At 38.6% G+C, this 19,410-nt stretch overlaps 2 protein-coding genes across 5 annotated transcripts in view; both read right to left on the bottom strand.

Moving 5' to 3' along the window:
- Window positions 1–227: 227 nt before the first annotated feature.
- Window positions 228–4,363, bottom strand: Cntf (ciliary neurotrophic factor). Its single transcript, XM_005063799.4, has 2 exons — window positions 2,920–4,363; window positions 228–2,070 (listed from the first exon to the last, which is right to left on the bottom strand). The coding sequence occupies exons 1-2, from the start codon at window positions 3,031–3,033 to the stop codon at window positions 1,582–1,584; spliced, it is 603 nt and encodes a 200-aa protein (XP_005063856.1). The 5' UTR covers window positions 3,034–4,363; the 3' UTR covers window positions 228–1,581.
- Window positions 4,364–4,580: 217 nt separating this feature from the next.
- The window catches only part of Zfp91 (ZFP91 zinc finger protein, atypical E3 ubiquitin ligase), a 36,483-nt gene continuing 21,653 nt past the window's right edge, over window positions 4,581–19,410 (bottom strand). For 3 of the 4 annotated variants that reach the window (XM_005063247.3, XM_040746901.1, XM_040746905.1), the window contains 7 exons: window positions 19,268–19,372; window positions 18,222–18,356; window positions 17,275–17,325; window positions 16,838–16,916; window positions 15,628–15,742; window positions 8,531–8,630; window positions 4,581–8,184 (listed from right to left, as the gene is read on the bottom strand). In XM_005063247.3, coding sequence (XP_005063304.2) covers window positions 7,674–8,184; window positions 8,531–8,630; window positions 15,628–15,742; window positions 16,838–16,916; window positions 17,275–17,325; window positions 18,222–18,356; window positions 19,268–19,372 — 1,096 coding nt within the window. In that variant the 3' untranslated portion in view covers window positions 4,581–7,673. The remainder of the gene's footprint in view (window positions 8,185–8,530; window positions 8,631–15,627; window positions 15,743–16,837; window positions 16,917–17,274; window positions 17,326–18,221; window positions 18,357–19,267; window positions 19,373–19,410) is intronic. The other variant, XM_040746895.1, reaches the window with a different exon arrangement.

Genomic DNA, 19,410 nt, shown 5'->3' with positions numbered 1-19,410 from the left:
TTGTGAAGCAGCCTTGTTTCTAAGTTAAAAAAAAAAATAGTAAGCCCTTCTAAATGTACTGAGAAATTATCTATACAAAAATCATCAATAGAATAAAACAAAAATAAGGCTTTTATGGTGCTAGGTACAGATGTTTACTGTTGTCTAACTTGTTTTCATGAACCAACTCTTGTTTTTTTTCCCCTCTGGGGAGTTTATTCTATAATGTACTTCACCAACCCAGGCAGTATATTTATTTGTGGCTTTAATTGATCTCTTTCAATTCTTTGCAATCTCACATTTTGGTCTTTATTTTATACATACACAACTGTATTTTCACAAATGCATAGTAGAATACAGGGTATCACTTCCCCTGAAATACTACAGTGATTGGCTGAGTCCTGTCCTGTACATGATTAGAGTTCTAGCCTGTATGGAACTCCTTGCAGGAGAGGATATAAGATGGTTCATTTATGAAGCAAGATGTCATGATTAGATTTAGATCCCCAACTCAAGACCTCTCAGGTTTAACTAAAGATAAGTAAAAAACAAATGATACTAACAAACTGTTGGATTCACAATGCCTCATTAATGTACAGGTTTCACTGCAAATGACTTCCCCAGGGATGTCTCTTTCCTAGTCTTCCACACTGTGTGGCGCTTACAAGAACATTAAAAGCAGAGCGTTATTGTGTTAAGAATCTCTGGCATTCTCAGTGGGGACCAACTAGACCTCATCCTCACCTCATGACTAAGTCCAGAGAATGTAAAGTGATGGAGCTCTGTGACACTTTAACCTGAGCATTCCATCCTCTGTCGAGTATCTAGTTATAGCACCTGTATCACTGATCTGTTCACTTGCTATAAACAGAGATTAACTCAATATTCAAGTACATTAGGCAACACTAAACCAGTATGTTATTGCATATTCTTTAGCTTCCAAGTACAGTGGGCCCCCCCTTTTTTTTTCCCAAATGGAATCTGAAGATAATAAGCAGTTGCTGTCTTTACCAGGTATGAGCAACAAATACTTGTGGATGGCTGTCTGCTGCTGACTTATGAGGATGTGTAATAAGGGCTGTTTTTCAGTGCTAGGGATAGATAGCAAGAACCATCTTCTAACCCTCTGAGACAAAGATGTCAAGTTATACAGAAAGTATATAAAGTGATGGCACACTCATTGCCTTAGCACAGCAATGTTATTTTTATTATGGTAGTTTGAATGGCCCTAGTCTAGGACTTCCAATTTGTTAGTCAGTCTTTGCCGAAGTCAACCAGAACTGGTTACAATTTCTCTTCTGTCTGTAAGGCTGTTTAAATGCCTAGAAAGGTCACTTAGTATCAGGAATGTTGAAGCAGGAAGATGGGAGGATAGTGTCCCCTTTTTTTTCCTCTACTATACCACCAATACAAACAAAAACATGTGCACACATATGCATACACCCAGAATAACCCTGTAATATCCGCCTTTTCATATGTGGGTCAACCCTACTTGATGAAAATGCCTGTGGTCTATGGTTTTCAAAAATTGATTCTGAGAAATCGAGGCCTCGGGGAAGTACCTATATCTCACCAGAACAAAAGAGAGGGAAGAGCTGACTGCTACATTTGCTTATCCTTGGCCTCATAATGGCTCTCATGTGCTGAGATTCCCATCTGATGAGAAGAAATGACACGGAGGTCATGGATAGACCTCACGGTCCACTGCGAAAGCTCTTGAAGAACCTTTAGGCCCCATAGCTTCTTCTCAAAGAGGCCACCATCTCCAACAGCAACAGGCATCCCATCAACCTCATTCTCTGGGATCTTCTGTTCCAGAAGTGCCATTAACTCCTCTAGCTGGTAGGCAAAGGCAGAAACTTGGAGCAGAAGAGTATGTATTGCCTGATGGAAGCCACCTTCAGCTGGGGTGAAATGTACTCTCTGATCTTCTAAAAGCTTGGTCAACATCCCATGGAAGGTACGGTAAGCCTGAAGGTTCTCTTGGAGTCTCTCTGCCTCAGTCATCTCACTCCAACGATCAGTGCTTGCCACTGGCACACCAGCCACCGAGTCCAGGTTGACATTTTCATTCAGGCCCTGATGCTTCACCTGGCCAAGGACATAGCAAAACATGATAGATTCCACATCATCTCAATTGCTTTCTTCAATCACAAATAAAATCTCTTTTAATTCCACAATCAATGATTGAAGTTGTAAAGAAAATGTCTAGAATGGAAATCCTCCATTTGGGGAGCCACTATCCTATGGTACTACCTGAATTTTCCAATCCCCAATGTCCACCCACAAGGTGAGACTGAACCTTTTGAATACAACAGAAACTGGCTTTTAAAAGGTAACTTGGTATTATATATGGCAAGGCTTTTCAAAAGCTATCAATTCTTAGAGAACATAAATTTGTAATTTTATCAGGGGCCTGGAATATTATCACATCAGGCATTTAGACAGAGGTCCTTCATGCAAAAACAATGGTTAATTTGACATTTTCACAAGACTGTGGTGAATATTCTAGGGAATCTTTTTGATAAATCCATTTAGCTACAGGTATACTTCTGATGTAGAAAACTAAAATGTAGGTAGCTTATACTGTATAGAGGGAAACTACACATTTCTCCAAAATTCCTTCCTAATCCTACAAGTATTTTATTTCAAATTTTCTATGAATAACCATAAACATAGAAAGCCTACTACTGTCTACCCTGTTAAGATTCATAAAAAACTCAATCAAATAGTGTATCTTCTCACTCAAGAAAAGACCTGTCTCTTAAGCAGCCTAGAGGAAGACAGTAAAGTTCTCAAGGGAGAGGCCAAGCCAAATTACAGGTGTTTAATATATGAATGACCATTAAGACTAGATAATTGGTTATGGGATTGGAACATGATGGTTAAGTGTTGGGTTAGAAGAGCTGAAAACAGACAACAGCAAAATAGACAACTTACATAAGACTCCACAAGAGCAGTCAGGTCTGAACGAATCTTCCTTGCTAGCCAGATAGAACGGCTACAGAGGTCCCGGCGGTGAAGGGTCAGAGGTGACTGCTCAGCGAAAGCCATCCCCTAAATCAACTGTCCCAGGAAACAAGTGAGCTGGTTTGCTTCTGTCTTCACTGGGCCAAATAAGAAATATGACTCCCACAGACTAAATCCACTGGGCATTCTCTAATGGGATTGTGCACCCCCATCCCCACCCCCTGCCTGACTCAGAGGTGGCAGCAAATTCCTGGCTGTGGATTTTTGTGCCTGTGGAATCAAAGGGCCCTTTTCAATCAGTCTTTTTTTTTTTTTTTCCGTAGTGTCTGCCTCCATCTCTCTCCTCCACTCAGCACTTGTTTTTATGTCATTGTTTTGCTTTTGTACTTAGCAACAAGGTCACTATCACACTAATCCTCATGACACCCACCCCTGCCTAATGTAGTGATATTTACACATATAATCTATTGATTTTATTCTGCTTTTTACATTCTAAACTTTTGTTTTAGTATGGCAGAATGTATTGAGTTAGGTGCCATTTATCAAATGGGTCAGATACTGTGCTATAGCATTTAAACTTCATTTGATTCTTCAGACTAATTTTGAGTGAAATAGTAAGTTTTTCTCATTGGTTATATTCACCCCCCCCACCCCTTTTATGATTTGTGTGGCTCCTGTTTTGTGAAAGAGACAAAGACTATGTGATTACAGGTCCTTGGTAGCATCTTTCCATCCCCATCCTTCATAAGGTTAATTTAAACTTGTGTAAAAATTAGGTAAAGGAGCATCTCTAATCTCAATCATGGTGCCTTCCTAGTAGCTACAGGATGTGGAAGGCACTGTTTAGGCCTGTTCTCTCCCAAAGGAAACACCCAACTCTAACTTAGTAACATTTCTCAGGCAGTCTTACTCAAGTGACAACACGCTTCTTTTTCTTCCCAGTCCCAGTCATACTCCATGCTAAACAAGACAATGAACAGTCTTTGAAATGAGGACAAAAGAGTTAAAAGGTGCTTACAGATCTGTCATTCTATTTGTACTATACTCAGTGGGTGATGCTAATTGGCTAAAGTTTCAAAGTTTCATCCTCAAACGGGTCTGTGAGTGTCCCTATTTCATATCAGATGTTGCCAAGAAGTTCAAACACTTGTCATCTAAGGAGCAAATTGACAAGGCAAACAAATGAGGAATGACTGCCATTGAACTTTTATCAAGATTACACTATGCTTTCTTTCTTAAAATTAGAACTTGACACAGGTATTAAGTTTGTCAAGAAGCACTGATGTTAAATGCAACCAAGGTTCTGTCATCAGAGTAGACTGTACTTCCCTGTATCTTTTAACATCCTTAAGTAAGGAACTGAAGCAACATTTGAAGTCTGCCAAACAGAGCTACAAGGCATCTCAGCATTAGAATGGTTACCCAACTCTCAACAAAGAGCAACTAGCAGCATACAAAAGCCTACCCTGGGGGGCATCTGTTTTCTTCATTTAGCAGAATCAACTGTTTTACTTTCAGAGACTAATTCAGTACAATCAAGGAAGACCAGTTGCTTCCAGGAAGACAACTTTTATTTTTCTTCTTTACATACTTATTTTGAAGATGTTTAACTAGATTAAGAGGAAACAAGATTTTAAAAGCAAAGTATCCCTTTTATTATAATTTTTTTTACATAACTTTTAAACCTAGATCAAGTAACCACCTATCTCTCATCACAGGAAAAGGGTCCTGCACATTTCAACAGGCCAAAAAATTTTTAGGAAATATAACTGCCCCATTACAATGTTCTGATTTTCTTGAGTATATGGAAAATTGGAAGAAAAGACAGGAGCGAAACTGGTCTGCAGTGAGGCTGTAAGACCTCACTTAGGTTGGTGGTAGAGTTCACATTCTTCCTCCAAACAGGTGTAAGGGAGGTCCAAGTGCTCTATGACAATGTTTTCCATGCTCATCCCCAGGACTCCCAGCCAGTGTCTGACTAAACCCTGGAAAATGTGTTAGGGTTATGCAAAATACACCAGCAACCCAAGCAAGTATGCATAACTCCCAGAAAATCAAGTAATTATCACAACTATATCCATAAAATTTAGGATTGCCAACTGAAATTGGAGGGATGACTAGTTATTTAAAATACAGTAAGAGCATCAAGTATCTACCAATTTTTAGGATTAAAAGGACTCTTTAAAGGACAATTAAATGAGTGGCATTAGCAGAAAGGAAATGGGAATGGTGCTTAATTTGCTCATATACTTTACTATGCTAGCACTTGTTCTCAAAAGAAAAAAAAAGTTCATGAAAACTATCTTAAAATTTATTGCAAACTGCTACAATAATTTACTGTCAGCAAATGGTAGCTATGAAGATGACTCAGCCATCTTACACACCCCCAAATAAGGGGACAGTAAGTTTCTAATTATTATAACTAGTTGCTTTCATGGGGAGGGAAGTGAGGTACAGAAAAGAACATATTTCTCCCCATCCCAGAAAGATGTTTACAATGCAGTTTGCTTTTCTGTGGGTGGCTATATTTGATGAGTAACCATTCTAAGTGAAATTTATGGAGACAGTCTAAAAGTGAAAAAGAGTAAGTGTAGTATACAGACATTAGCTAGAGAAACAGTATCATGTAGAGCAACTTTGTTGCAGTCCCATTATAATTACTCTTACAGTATTTTCAAATTTGTGTACCAATGTACCAAAGTCAATGTAAATTTCAAACCAATGTACCAAAGTCAACTGCAAACTGTGGGGCAGGAAAGCCTGTCTTCATGCCTCCTCTCCCCTCACCATAGGAGGGATGGCAAAGTCTGCAACACTCTAGAGGAAACAATAATGTGTTTAAGATTGTTCCTGTAGGTGTCTTCCTCCCTCCTCCTGGCATCCCAACCAGTGACACTGGTGGGTGTACAGTAAGCGTCTTTCAGAGATGACTTTTTTTTTTTTGGAAAAAAATTAAGCAGAGAAAATTTGATAAACTCCATAGTTTTAGTGTTTGTGAAAAAACAAGCTGTTCGCTGTTTTGTTCTCGGTCAGACCCTTATTTTTCCCAACAGTTATGTATTTCTGACAACTGGCCAGGTCTTCAATGGCAGACTCTGAAGCACATAGGGAAGAACTGCACCTCTAACTCTCAAAAAACTTAGCTGAATTAGGGTTTTAGTCTTCTGAGAGGTACAAGCATATAAAACCACGATCTGTGTCTCCCAATGACAGAAATGCATTAAAATCCCTACTCCAAGGAAAATGGATAATTTGGGGAAAGCCAAACACATTATCACACAGATTTTCACCTTTGCTTTTGTCTATTCAAACTTTGTCTCTTCTAAAGGGGGAACAAGACAGTTTTCTCTTAACCAAGACTCTAGGACTCTTCAATTTTGTTCCTTCATGGATGACAGGGTATGGTCTCCTACTAATGGAGAGATGGAATGGCCAATGACAAAACCAAAATCAAAACAAGGGGCCAGAGTTAAGTCAGTAGGGAGATAAATGTAAAGAAATGGTGAGGACAAAAAGAGAAAAATAAATTCACAGAAGAAAAAAATTTTTTATGTGTGATTCAGACCTTGAACAACATTCCTCATCCCTTCAAATCCTTGTATCTCAAAGAGCACACTAGTTACCATAAACCTATCAACCTTCCCTAAGGCTTCCAAAAAAGCACTAGGCTACTGTAGTGATTCTGTTAGTGCTGAGGACCAGCTTTCTTTAAAGGCCACTGGAAAACTATGATTTTAGAGGCTGGCTGTGCTTCTTTAACTCTAAGCCTTGCCTTCAAAGTACCTCTTGTAGGAAGGATCCCATGTCAGAATAATCTACTCTCCCAGCCCCACAAAACATAGTAACAAAGACCCTCCCCCCCAAAAATCAGACTTTCCATTAATAAATAAGGAATCTCAGGTTTCCAAAACACAAAAACACACATGTTCAAAGTGCAAATTTCTGCCATTAGCCTGGGACTTTTCTCACTGACATAGAGCCCCATCTTACAGCCAAAAAGACTGTTCATGGGATAGTCCCCTCTCTCTTGGGAGCCTGCTTCCAAGCAAGTGAGCACCATTAAGAGCCATATGGAGGTTTGGGAGGGGGACTGAGGTGCTGGGATCCACTGAAGGGGAAGGGAGGTGGTCCCCATGTATCATCCTTCCTTCCCCAAAACCAGTGAGTAATGGAAGAGGGGTGAGAGATATGTACTGTTTTAACAGCATCCTGCTAAGGGGCCCTAAAGTGCCAAGTCAGTTGCCAGCCTCCGGAAAATAGAATTATATAATATTTGAGGGTAAGTGTTGGTTGTTGCAGTGGGGAGAAGCCAGAGCCATAGGGCAGCAGTAGAGGAGAAAAGATTAGATTATAGTAATATACTATTATGAATTAAAAGCTGATCCAGAGCACATCAGAGATACAGGTTGGGAAAAGGAGATCTGCCGATGAGCAGGAAGTCTGCTGCTGATGGCTGGAACCAAGTACGCTGCTGCTTTTTTAATGACCTTTATGGTAAAGGCAACATCAATGTTTTCAGGATGAGGGAGGAAACTTCAGGGGAAGGGGATAGAGAGAGAGACAGAGATAGAGACAGTGTGTGTGTGTGCTGTGATCCACAATGCAAAGAGCAGGCCCTTCAGTAATTTTACTAGATTTTAAATGCTTTTGAATTTTTTTTTTGTCCTTTTTATCCTTTAAATACAAAGTCTGCACTGTCCCAGTGACCAGAGTCTTCCTTTGCACTAAGGTCCAGTAGAGTCTGAATCTTCAATCAGAACCTCTGTGGTAGCACCGAGTATATCCGAGTTCATGACCAGCCCTTCAGTGCCCCCACTGCTGCCGCTTCCCACAAAGATCTTCCCGTCAGCCATAAGGCTCACCCGTTCTGTCCCACTGCAGTATGACTTCGACATCCCTTCAGCTTCTAGCAGTAGACACTCTCCAGATGTTGAGTTTCCCAAGGGCTCAGGAAGAAGAGGAAGCCCCTGAGCATCTGCAGGTTGTGTCAGGGGCTCTGGGTTAGTGCCCAAGATATCTGTGCTGGTGATGAGGGCGCCTGCATTGGCTGCCAGAGCTTCTGCAATCAGCACCTCAGGGTGGCTCTTCGCTTTGTGTGCTACTACGCTGTCCTTCTTCTCAAATTTTTTGCCACAGATATTGCAAGAAAATTGGTAGAAGGAGTCTGCATCATGTTTCTTCATGTGCCAATTAAGGGATGCCTTTTGTCGACAGGTAAATCCGCAGATCTCACATCTAAAGGAAACCCAAAGGAAATGAACTTGATCAAGCAAAGAATTCTTAAATCAAGGGCTACGTAAGAACTGAAAACTTACATATACACAAATACAAATACATAGGTAGCACAAACTGGGTTCCATGGGTGGAATGGGAAGTGGTTAAGGCAGAATAAATTCTCAAACTAATTAAAATATATTTATAAAGAACAGCAAAAGAAAAGAAAAAATTCTCAATGAATATTTCTTTAATTTAGTAAAAGTAAAGAAAGCAGTGAGAACGGAAATGTTTATAAGGGAAGACAAGCCTCCAAGTGAGGTAAATGCACTCCTACCCAGATGTTTACCAGCAAGTAAATACTCACTGTAATGGTTTCTCGCCCGTGTGAATCATCCTGTGTACTGCCAGATTGTGGGAACTCTTGAAGGCCCGAGCACAATATTCACAGATATAATCCCTCTGATCTAAGGAGAAAAATAATGCGGTTAATGTTCCATTAAGACACCTGCTAAGTATTTTCTGCAGTTTGCAGGCAAGCAAGTCTTCTGGCCGTTAGTTTCCAGCACATAACACCCTTTGCAAAAGATCAAATATTTTGAGCAAGATAAGTCAAACAACAAAAAATATTGTTTTGATTTTATTTTTCATCCATATATTCAGTAGAATAAAAATCAGCTTAAAAAATATGATTCTAGAAGCCAGTATTACCCTAATACCCAAGCTAGGCAGAGACTCACACACACAATGAAACTACAGGCCAGTATTCCTGAAACACAGATACAAAAACTATCAATAAAATAGTTGCAAACTGAATACAGACATTTCAAGAAGATAACCCACCACGATCAAGTTGGTTTTCATCCCAGAGATGCAGGGATGATTCAGTATATGTGAGTAAACAAATAATATAAATGGACTTAAAGTAAAAACAAAAAACAAAAAAACCACACACATAAGATCTTCTTAGTAGACACATGAAGTCTTTGACAAAATCCAAAATGCTTTTATGATAAAAATTCTGGAAGAGAGGGACTGGAAAGAACAAACCTGAAAGTAATACAGGTTATTATATAAGAAAACAGTGAATACTCTCTTCAAACCAGGAGTTCCCAACCTGAGGGTTCCAACTCTTTTGGGGGTTAAATGAGCTTTTCACAAGGGTTGCATATCAGATATTTACATTATGATTGTTAACCTAAAATTACAGCTATAAAGCAGCAATGAAAATATTTTTCATGGTTGGGGGTCACCACAACATGAGAACTGTAAGAGTAGCAGCATTAGCAAGATTGAGAACCAGTGTCTTAAATAGAGAAAACAACAACAACAAAAACCAATCCCACTAAAACCAGGAAGTAGCACAAAAAGATTTTAAGAGGCAGAGGGTCAAGACAACTACTGTGAGATAGTCTAAAAAACCAGAGGACACTGGGGGTGGGTGGATCTGGCAGGAGGTTCAAGGGAGGAGTAGGAGTTGATTACAATCAAAACATGTTGTTATGAAATTCTCTAAGAATAAAAATATTTTTTAGAGGTCTCAGCTTAGAATGAACATCTCACAAGTACATGTGCACATAACTATAGCCACCTGATGCTCTGCTATCTAGTATTATGTAAACTTAACACAAGCTAGAATGTTTTGAAGAGGAACCTCAATTGAGAAAACAGCCCCAGTAGGTTGACCTGTGGTACTTCAGATCATGAATGATGTTGTAGGGCCTAGTTCACTGTGGGTGGTGCCACCCATGAGCAGGTAGTCCTGGAGTTAGCCAGTAAGCAATCTTCTTCTATGGCATCTTCTTTAGTTCCTGCCTCTAGGTTCCTACCCTGACTTCCTTTGATGAACTGTGATGCGGAAGTATAAGCAAAATAAATCCCCTCCTCTACAAGGTGCTTTGGGCCATGGTGTTTTATTACAACAATAATAATTTTTAATTATAAAATTAAATTATATTTGACTATAAAATTTAGAAGTAAATGGATCCCAAGCACAATCACTAGTAACAAGACAGAATATTTAAGAAATGGTGCTCAGAAAATGAGACATCTATTGAAATCAGACCCACATTTACCACCATGTACAAAAATTAACTCCAAACGAATCCAAGACCTCAGTATGAATCATAAAATACGGAAATTGCTAGAAAAAAAATAGATACAGATGTAGGAAAGACTTTCTGAAAAGAACTCTATTTGCCCAGGAATTAACACCCACAACTGATAAGTGGGGCTCTCTTAGGGTTTTTTTTTGCTGTGAAACACACAATGACCATGGCAACTCTTATAAAGGAAAACATTTAGGTGGGACTGGCTTACAGTTCAAAGTTTAGTTATTGTCATGGCAGGAAACATGGTGGCATGTAGGTAGACATGTGCTGGAGAGGTACCTGAAAGGTCTACATCTGGCAGCAGGAAGACAATGATCCACTCTGCCTGGCTTGAGCTTCTGATACCTCAAGCCTATCCCAAGTGACACACTTCCTCCAACAGCAGCACTCTACTAAAGCTATACCTCCTGATAGTCATAGTCCCTATGACCCCATGGGGCTATTTTCACCCAGACTATCACAGAGCCCTCATAAAATGAAAACTTCTGAACAGCTAATTTAAACAACTGAGCGAAAAGGAATCCTACAAAACATGTAAGAACCTATGCCTGCTATACATTTTACAGATGATTAATATTTAGAATATATATGTAACACAAAAAATAAACAACCAAGAAAACTATTGATTTGAAAAATGAGCTACAGATCTGCACCGTTATAAAAAAGAAATAAAAGTGACTAAGAAATATCACAAAAAGTGTACATCCTCAGCAATTAGAGAAACACAAATAAAAACAATTCCATCTTATCCCTGCCAGAATGGCTAACAACTGACAACAAATGCTGAATGAAGGACAAAAGAGAGTCCTTACCCACTGTTGTTGGGATTGCAAACTGATGCAGATACTTTGAAAAATCAGTGTGGAGAATCCTCAAAAAGCTAAAAGTAAATCTACCAAATGGCCTAGCTATTCCACTGACATATGCCCAAAGGACATGACATTCTACCCTACAGGTACTTGCTCAGTCATGTTTACTGTTGTTCTACTGTAGCTAGGAAATGGAAACAAACTAAATGCCTTTCAACTGATGAATGAGTAATGATAATGTGGTACATATGTATAATGTTCTTCTATTCAGCTGTGAAGAAAAATGAAATCTCCAAGTAAATTGATGGGACTAAAAAATATATTGAGTGGGGTAACCAAAATTCACTAACACAAAAATTCTCTAGCACTCATAGTTCCTAGCTCCAAATCTTGAGATGTTAATGTATAAACTAGAGTAACCAGGCTAGTTCCAGCACTTAGGAGGGAGAGTCAGCCAGATCTCTTCTATGAAACTAACCTGGTCTACATAGTAAATTCCAGGTCAGCTATGGATACATAGTTAACCTTGCCTCAAAAAACCAAGACAAACCCACCCAAACCAAAAATCTAGGTACAAATAAGGAAACGAGAACCTCAATTCCAGTTGTACCAACATTCCAAATATTGAACAAATGCTTAGGATTTTGTGGCTGTTTGAATGAGAATGGCCCCCATAACCTAACATATCTTAATATCTGTTTCCCAGCCGATGAGGAAGTGTGGCCTTGCTGGAAAAGACTCAATGAGGGTGCGCTTTGAGGTTTCAAAAACCCAAGTCAGGAACAGTTTCTTGGCCTGCAACTTGTGTATCAGATGTGAGCTCTCAGCACCATGCCTGCCTGCTGCCATGTTCCTGGCCATGATAATGGGCTAACACTCTGATTTTGTAAGTAAGCTCTCAAATTAAATGCTTGTCTTTAATAAGAGTTGCATTAACCATGGTGTCTCCTCACAGCAACAGAACAGTAAGATAGACATTAAGTACATTTTCCATGGGATTTATTCTTTAAAATAGCCATTAGACTATGGAAGATGTTCACATTAAAAAAAACCTAAAGCAGGAGTTTGAGTTCCAGGCCAGAGTGGGCTATGTAGATGGAACTTGTTTTAAGTGCTAGAGATAGAGGAGATACCAGGTTTCAGGTTTCATTAAGAAGTCTTGGCTGTCCTGGAACTCACTGTGGAGAGCAGGCTGGCCTCATACTCCCACCATTTCTGCCATAGTTTTTCCAGGTATTGGGATTGGTGCTCATTGATTTTTCTAGTCTTGAAATAACCGTGTTGTTGGGATTTCTGGCCAGAAAATACTTCAAATAAATGCAAATTGTATTTCTTTATCTTACTTGCCACTCTGCATCTTCTGCACCATTCAAGTTATTTCCTCATTCCATTGTAACTCCCCTCCTCACCTAAAGTTTCATAAACTTAAGTGAATCTAGCATAGTGTAGAATCAATGGCATAAAGGATCATTGCACTGTTTCTACTACTTGGTCAGGGAGCCAAAGGATAAAAATATGTTGGTTTAATAACCACTACATTTTTTATTCAATTTCAAATTACTTGGTGCAATCACAGTAAAAACATGTAGGTTAAGTCAATAACAATTATCTACTTTCTTCAGTGTTCTTTCCCAAGTAGCTTTTTCTTTTTTGTGGTTTTTCGAGACAAGGTTTCTCTGTATTGAGGCTGTACTGGAACTCACTCCGTAGGAACTCACAGAGATCTGCCTGCCTCTGCCTCCCAAGAGTGCTGGGATTAAAGGTGTGAGCCACCAACGCCTACTCCCAAGTAGCTTTAACATGTGAACCAGCAAGATATGGTAAGTGGCTCACTCAGGAGGCTGAGGGATGAGCCATGTTTTTTTTTTTTTTTAATTTGAACACACACAGCAATCACCTTGGAAATACTAATATGTTGATTCATCACATATGAGAGAGTGCTAGCAAAAACTCAAATGGTGCCAATGCTGGTTATTCTGTGCTGCACACTACAGTTCTACAGGAGCAACAACACCATTCAGATGTCCCTCTTAAAGTCTTCCTAACAGCCAGCTTCAAATATTTCAGTTTCCACGGAGCACAGAAAATGCATAGGGCACCCACTCGGTAAGTTACATTTACAAGGGGAGGGGGGTATGTCTGCATATACTAACTCCCAAAGGAAAAGATAACATTCTGAAATTATATTAACCAGATATAAATATCTGAACCAGAATGCATTTCAAAAGTTTCCCATAGTATGGAGGGAGAACAAAAAAGTATAGCATATATTTAGGGAACAAACAGCATGTTTTTCTTTTTCAAGTTTTCTCAATTGATACAGTATGAAGAAATGATTATAGACTTTGGGGAAATTAATGTACAAGTTTTGTGGGAACTCATTCAGCCAATAGTCTTTGAGGTATCAGCCACTTTTGGGCAGGGTCTCAAATGCTATGGGTGGACTGGGTAGCAAGGCTGTCTCTTGGGTGGTAGTCCCAGATGGACCTCAGTGTCTCTGGGCATAAGATCCCGGCGGATCTCTACTTTGCCATTCTACTTTGTTGTTTGTGGGTGATCCCCAATAAATACCTGATTTCCCTTTATTCCGGGCTCTTGTGGACTCTACCACAATCATCCATTACAATTTGGTGCCCATGTGGCCAGAACACTCAAGGCCCCAAAGTGGCAAACTGCCCCAAGGAGGCACCATACCTATTCTCCCCAGCACCTCAGAGCTCTCAGGCAAGGGCAGAAAAGAACACCTCCAGCTGCAGGCTCACTGGGTCAAGTGGACCACACCTAATTCCCTCCTGTGTTGGCAGGCAGCTGCTACTTGCCCTAGTGGCTTGTACACTTGGTGACTGCTTGTCCCATTTGCTCAATGCTGCACTCCTACCTGTACCCACACACATGAAATGGACTCAGCCTGCCTTCCTGCCTCCACCCGGCTCCAGGTGCCAGTACCTCAAAGACTATTGGCTGAATGAGTTCCCACAACACACAAGAGTTTATAGCTTGTATTTTGCAAATGTCTATTATGCTGCAAGTTCTATGTAATATATAGAAACATATGTTATCTCATTACATCTTTATTACAGTTGGTCGGTCATATTGGTACCTATAATTTATAGTTAAGGAAAAGTGAAAAGTATCTTACTTAAGTGAAAGTATGTACATCATTATCAGGAAGGACATATTTTTTCAAGGGGAACATGTAGCCTTACTGTCCAAAACTGAGAAGAGAATATATCTAATTATCAAGTGTGAGAAATATCCATTTAGTATTATATAGTATTAACTGGCAACTCAATTTATGTTGAAAGCAGAATTTCATTAAGATTGTCAGTGGATGCAAATGAATAGAATTTGAGCCTAATCTGTGATACACATTAGTCAGCTTCTGTTTTTGAGTTGTTTTTATAGGAATTAGCAAACAAGTCCAGTAACCAGCTTTTATGATCTTTACAAATATAATCATCTTGAGGTATTTAATAGAAAAATTAAAGCAAACCCCTTTTACTTTGTAGGCTTTCTTATTAATGTTCATTCTACTTTTATTCTCTAATAGCTATTACCAAGTTTCTATCTTTACTGATAAATATCTACCTGAAGTAGAATTGGCAAATTGCTTAATTCTTCTAAACTTCTTGTTTCTTAGGTATAAAACACAGCTTAGTGGTGTTAAGTAGACAGATTAGCATAGCTATGTTAAGCTCACAACTAACAAAGAATATATGTCCAGGAAAAGATCAATACTGCCAGTATAGAAAAAAAAAATTCTGAGAAGTCAAACAGTGAAAGTTCTAAAGCTCTACCTGATCATACCCTATAATTTTCATTTTTTAAAAACGTAATTTAGTTTTGCATACGTATACCATATATGAAGGACTAAGCTGAAGTCATGTCTTTTGGGAGCTCTCTCCACCTCATTATTTGAAGCAGGATTGCTCACAGAACCTAGAGAACACTGATTCCTGCTAGTCAGTCAGACTACCCTAGAGAAGGTATTTCCCAAGTGCTAAGGCCTGGCTTTTACATAGGTCCTAGAGTATCTGCTCTCTGGATCTCATGCTTGTGGGGCAAGCACTTTATCCCAACAACACGGTTATTTCAAGACTAGAAAAATCAATGAGCACCAATCCCAATACCTGGAAAAACTATGGCAGAAATGGTGGGAGTATGAGGCCAGCCTGCTCTCCACAGTGAGTTCCAGGACAGCCAAGACTTCTTAATGAAACCTGAAACCTGGTATCTCCTCTATCTCTAGCACTTAAAACAAGTTCCATCTACATAGCCCGCTCTGGCCTTGAACTCAAACTCCTGCTTTAGTCTTCCCAGTGCTGGGATTATAGATGTATGTGATCAATTCCAACTAAAAAATGGCATATTTAAATTTTATGTTTATATTTTATTAATGTTTATTTTCCTAACTTTTTTCCATACTTGTCGATTAGGTTCTTTTAAGAAGACTTGTACTAGAAAAATCTTGCTTCAATACCAGATTAAATGCCCAAACTGCAGTTCTCCTGGCTACATGATAAACCTTTTACTTAGATATGTACCTGTATGATGTTTTGCATGTCGCAGAAGTTGTTTCTGGAGCCTGAAGAGTCGTCCACAGGAGGGATGGGGACATACATATTTTTTTTTCAGCAAATGCTGGTATTTAATGTGGTGCTAAAATAGCAAAAGGAAAGTGAAAAGGAAAAGTAAGCTTTCAACACTCTTTTTGTTTTGCTACATCAAAAAAAAATTAAGGAAAAATAAGAGTAAGATGGTAAAGAACACAGGATATGAAATAGACCTGAATTCCAATCTGTACCTGACACTCACTAGCAATGTGATTTTAGATATACTTCAGGTATACCAAATGGCATATGCCAAAAACCGGTAGCTACACTTACTGTAACAGAACCATACTCCACAGTAAGGTTTTAGTTTTACACTTACTGTTAAAGGCTAAAACAGCATTTCACTCTTTCAATTCCCTGTTTCTTGCCAGACATGTACGTACCCAGAAACCCAGCCAATTAAATATCTATTCACTTAAGAAAAAAATATAGGAGATCAAAAAAAAATTTTTTTAATCACCTTTGTACTATCTCAAAGAAATTGCTGGTTTGAATGTTATATTCATTTTATCCTAATATATATTAAAGTTAAAATTTATTATTCTGTGTCTTTGTGTGTTGTTACAATGATCTGTTGTAGAATTCTACATATTGTAACACTGTAAAAATTCAAGAAAAGCCCTGTACTTGGGCTCAGGATTTTTAGTTTTTCATTAGTATTTCCTTAATAGAATGAACTAAGGTTTAGTCCTGTCCACCAAGGTTCCTATCCACCAAGTTTCCTGTGTTGAAAACTTAAGTTTTTAATGCAATAATGTTGAGAAATGTTTACGTGTTCTCTCCTCACAAATGAATTAAAGTTTTTAACAGAGTGAGCTTCAGCTCCCAGTTTTCTCCTCATGCTTCCTTCTTGTCCTTCAGCCTTATACTCTGTGATGAAGAAAGAAGATCCCCCCAGACGCTGGTACGACATTCTTAATACTTCTAAGGGATTCAGAATCAAAAGTCAACACGTATGTTCTTTAAATTACTAGTCTTGGGTATACTGTTAAAGAAGAAAAAGTGGAGTAAAGACACTTAGGAATAAATATTTTTCTTCATATTTTATGTCAGTGTTTTCAAATAGCACACAAACTGACATCTTAGGAGACAAGTAATAGACACTGAATGAAAGACTGTCATGTGTAACAACTTCACTGACCTGCAAATAGCGAGGATGAGCAAGAACAGTCCCACATCCTTCCATTTCACAACGGACATATTGGATTGGAGGTTTTTTCCTATTACCAAAATGTCAGAAAAAAATTGGCAAGCTAAGTGGTATTCTATATATAGTGTGATAATAGATGTCTTATATAAATTAATATATTTGTAGTAACACATAAGTTTCATATATTTGTACTCAAGTAATCAAAATGCCAAATGTAAACTATAAAAAGGTAAAATGTACTGAGATTTCAGACGACTCAGCATTCTGCAATGGTAATAAAAACACACCATCTGTGCATCACAAACACTAAGGAAACTACATTTCTGAAATTTTCAATAAGCCACACCTCCTTTGCTTACAAAAGCTAAAGTAACCAAACACCTATCAAAGACCTAAGATATAAAAAAACAGGAGCAAATATGACTCACCTCCTTTTGGGCAACCTTGGACTTTTGTCATCTTTTCTCCTTCTCCCTCTCCTATAATTTAAGAAAGAACAGTTAACTAAATATTCTAGATGGAAGCTTATATAGATATGGACGGCTGAAGCACATTCTAGGGGCCAAAGAACAGGTGGTAGACACAGGGCATAACCAATAGCACACAGACACACAAAACAAAAACAAAGGCATCTGGCTACTAAGCCAGATTTACTGAGATAATTCTACTCAAATTATTATTTATCTCTGAGTAGTAAAGTAGGCATTACTATGGAATATCTGGCTAAATTTCAATGTTATTGTTTGAAGATTAGTTGAAGAATTTATCATCTAAATGCAACTAATTAAAAAAAATAACAATCAAGAAGCTAATAAAACATTCTTATTTCTGTAACAAAGTATGTGTCACATAGAAAGATTTTACAGAATCAAGGCTCCTGTATCATTTAACGTATTTGTTTGCTTTAGAGGACACATATTTGAGATCTTTTTTTCTGGCTTTCCTATTTCCTCTGTATCCCTATAGATAATGTCTTTTGTTCATTTATACTTACCAATATATTGCTTTGCAGTAATACAAAACCAACACCAAAACAACCTTTCAAGCTTCTGAGAAGTTGCTACAAAAAAATCTCTAAGTTGCTTAACAACTCACACTTAACAACTCCTATGTTTGGGTTTTTTATTTGAGGGACGTTCTCATTAGCCCTGGCTTAGCTATGTAGATTAGGTTGGCCTTACACAGAGGCTTGTCTCTGCTTCCAAATGCTAGGATTAAATGCATCTGGCTCTATGCCTGAATGCTGAATGTATGTATGTATATATATATGCGTGTGTGTGGGTGTATCTGTCTGTGAATACACTCCCATGTAACTTGAAGTCTGTCTACTAGTGGTTTTAAAAGGGTTCTGCTTTAGTAGTAACTGCCTACTCACTTTCTAGGAGGCTCCTCATCTTCCCTAATTTCATTCTCTTCTTCTTTCACCTCTACTTCTACTTCCACTTTAATTTCTTTCTTTTCTTTCTCTTCTTTCACCTTCCCTGATTTTCTCCGTGGCTTTGGGGTTTCCCTGAAAACAGAAAAACATTTCAACACAAATATTCTAACAAAGATTTCATTAAAGATAGTGTTTTAACACCAGGTTAAAGCTTAGGGTTTACCATTATCTCATTATTCTGAAGCTGTGATTCTCAGCTTAAAAACCACAACTTCTTATCAACCGTCCACACGCCCATGCCACAGCAGGGATGTATACATATTGTGCCCAAGGGTGAATACTGCTTCATACTGGCTAATTTTATGTCAACTTGACACAAGCTAGAGTCACCTGAAAGGAGAGAACCACAACTAAGAAAATGCTTCCATAAGACTGGGTTGCAGGCAAGCCTGGAGGGCGTTTTCTTAAACCACGATCCATGGGGGAGAACCAGCCAACTGTGGATGTGACCAGCCCTGGGCTGGTGTTACTGGAGTCTGTAAGAAGGCAGGCTGAAGTAGAAGCCATTATGAATAAGGCAGGAAGCAGCACCCACTAGGGCCTCGGCATCAGCACCTGTCTCCAGGTTCTAGCCCTGGGAGTTTCTGTCCTGACTTCCTCTGGTGATGGTCAATAGGTGTGGAAGAGTAAGTCAAATAAATAGACCTTCTACTCCCCAACTTGCTTTGGTCATCATAGTAACAGGCCAAAACATACAAAAATCTAATCTCATTATAGTTGTAAAGAGAAATAAGATATTGGGAGAAACAATTCTAAACATTCCAGATAACATGCACACATCTACTAAATAGTTTAGTCAACATTAAAGGTCATTAGACCAAAGAGAGGGCTATATGAGAGAGTAAAATGTTATAGTTGCACAACGATCACTTGTTGAAAATTATTTTTATGCTTATGTAATCTTGTAACAAACATAAAACAAATATTTTCAGAGTATTCCTATGTATTTTCTACTAGCCTGTACAGTAAAATTTCAAACATGCCTTTCAAGATGGGGCTTGTAGGTCTCATCTCTTGGGTCATCTTTGAATGGTATTTCCTCTTCACTGATTAACATCTCTTCTTCCTCCTCCTCTTCCTCATCACTACTACAAATAAGCAAACAAATGATAAACTCTAGTTCTAA

This window comes from Mesocricetus auratus, unplaced genomic scaffold (assembly GCF_017639785.1).
Source record: "Mesocricetus auratus isolate SY011 unplaced genomic scaffold, BCM_Maur_2.0 Super-Scaffold_4256, whole genome shotgun sequence".
Classification (NCBI taxonomy): domain Eukaryota; kingdom Metazoa; phylum Chordata; class Mammalia; order Rodentia; family Cricetidae; genus Mesocricetus; species Mesocricetus auratus.
The sequence above is the reverse complement of the archived record's forward strand: the minus strand, read 5'-3'. Positions and strand labels throughout refer to the sequence as shown.

Coding starts and splice junctions, on each gene's coding strand:
- Cntf (XM_005063799.4), bottom strand. CDS start 3,033: ATGGCTTTCGCTGAGCAGTCACCTCTGACCCTTCACCGCCGGGACCTC. Junction 2,071..2,919: donor CTGCTCTTGTGGAGTCTTAT/GTAAGTTGTCTA, acceptor GTCCTTGGCCAG/GTGAAGCATCAGGGCCTGAA.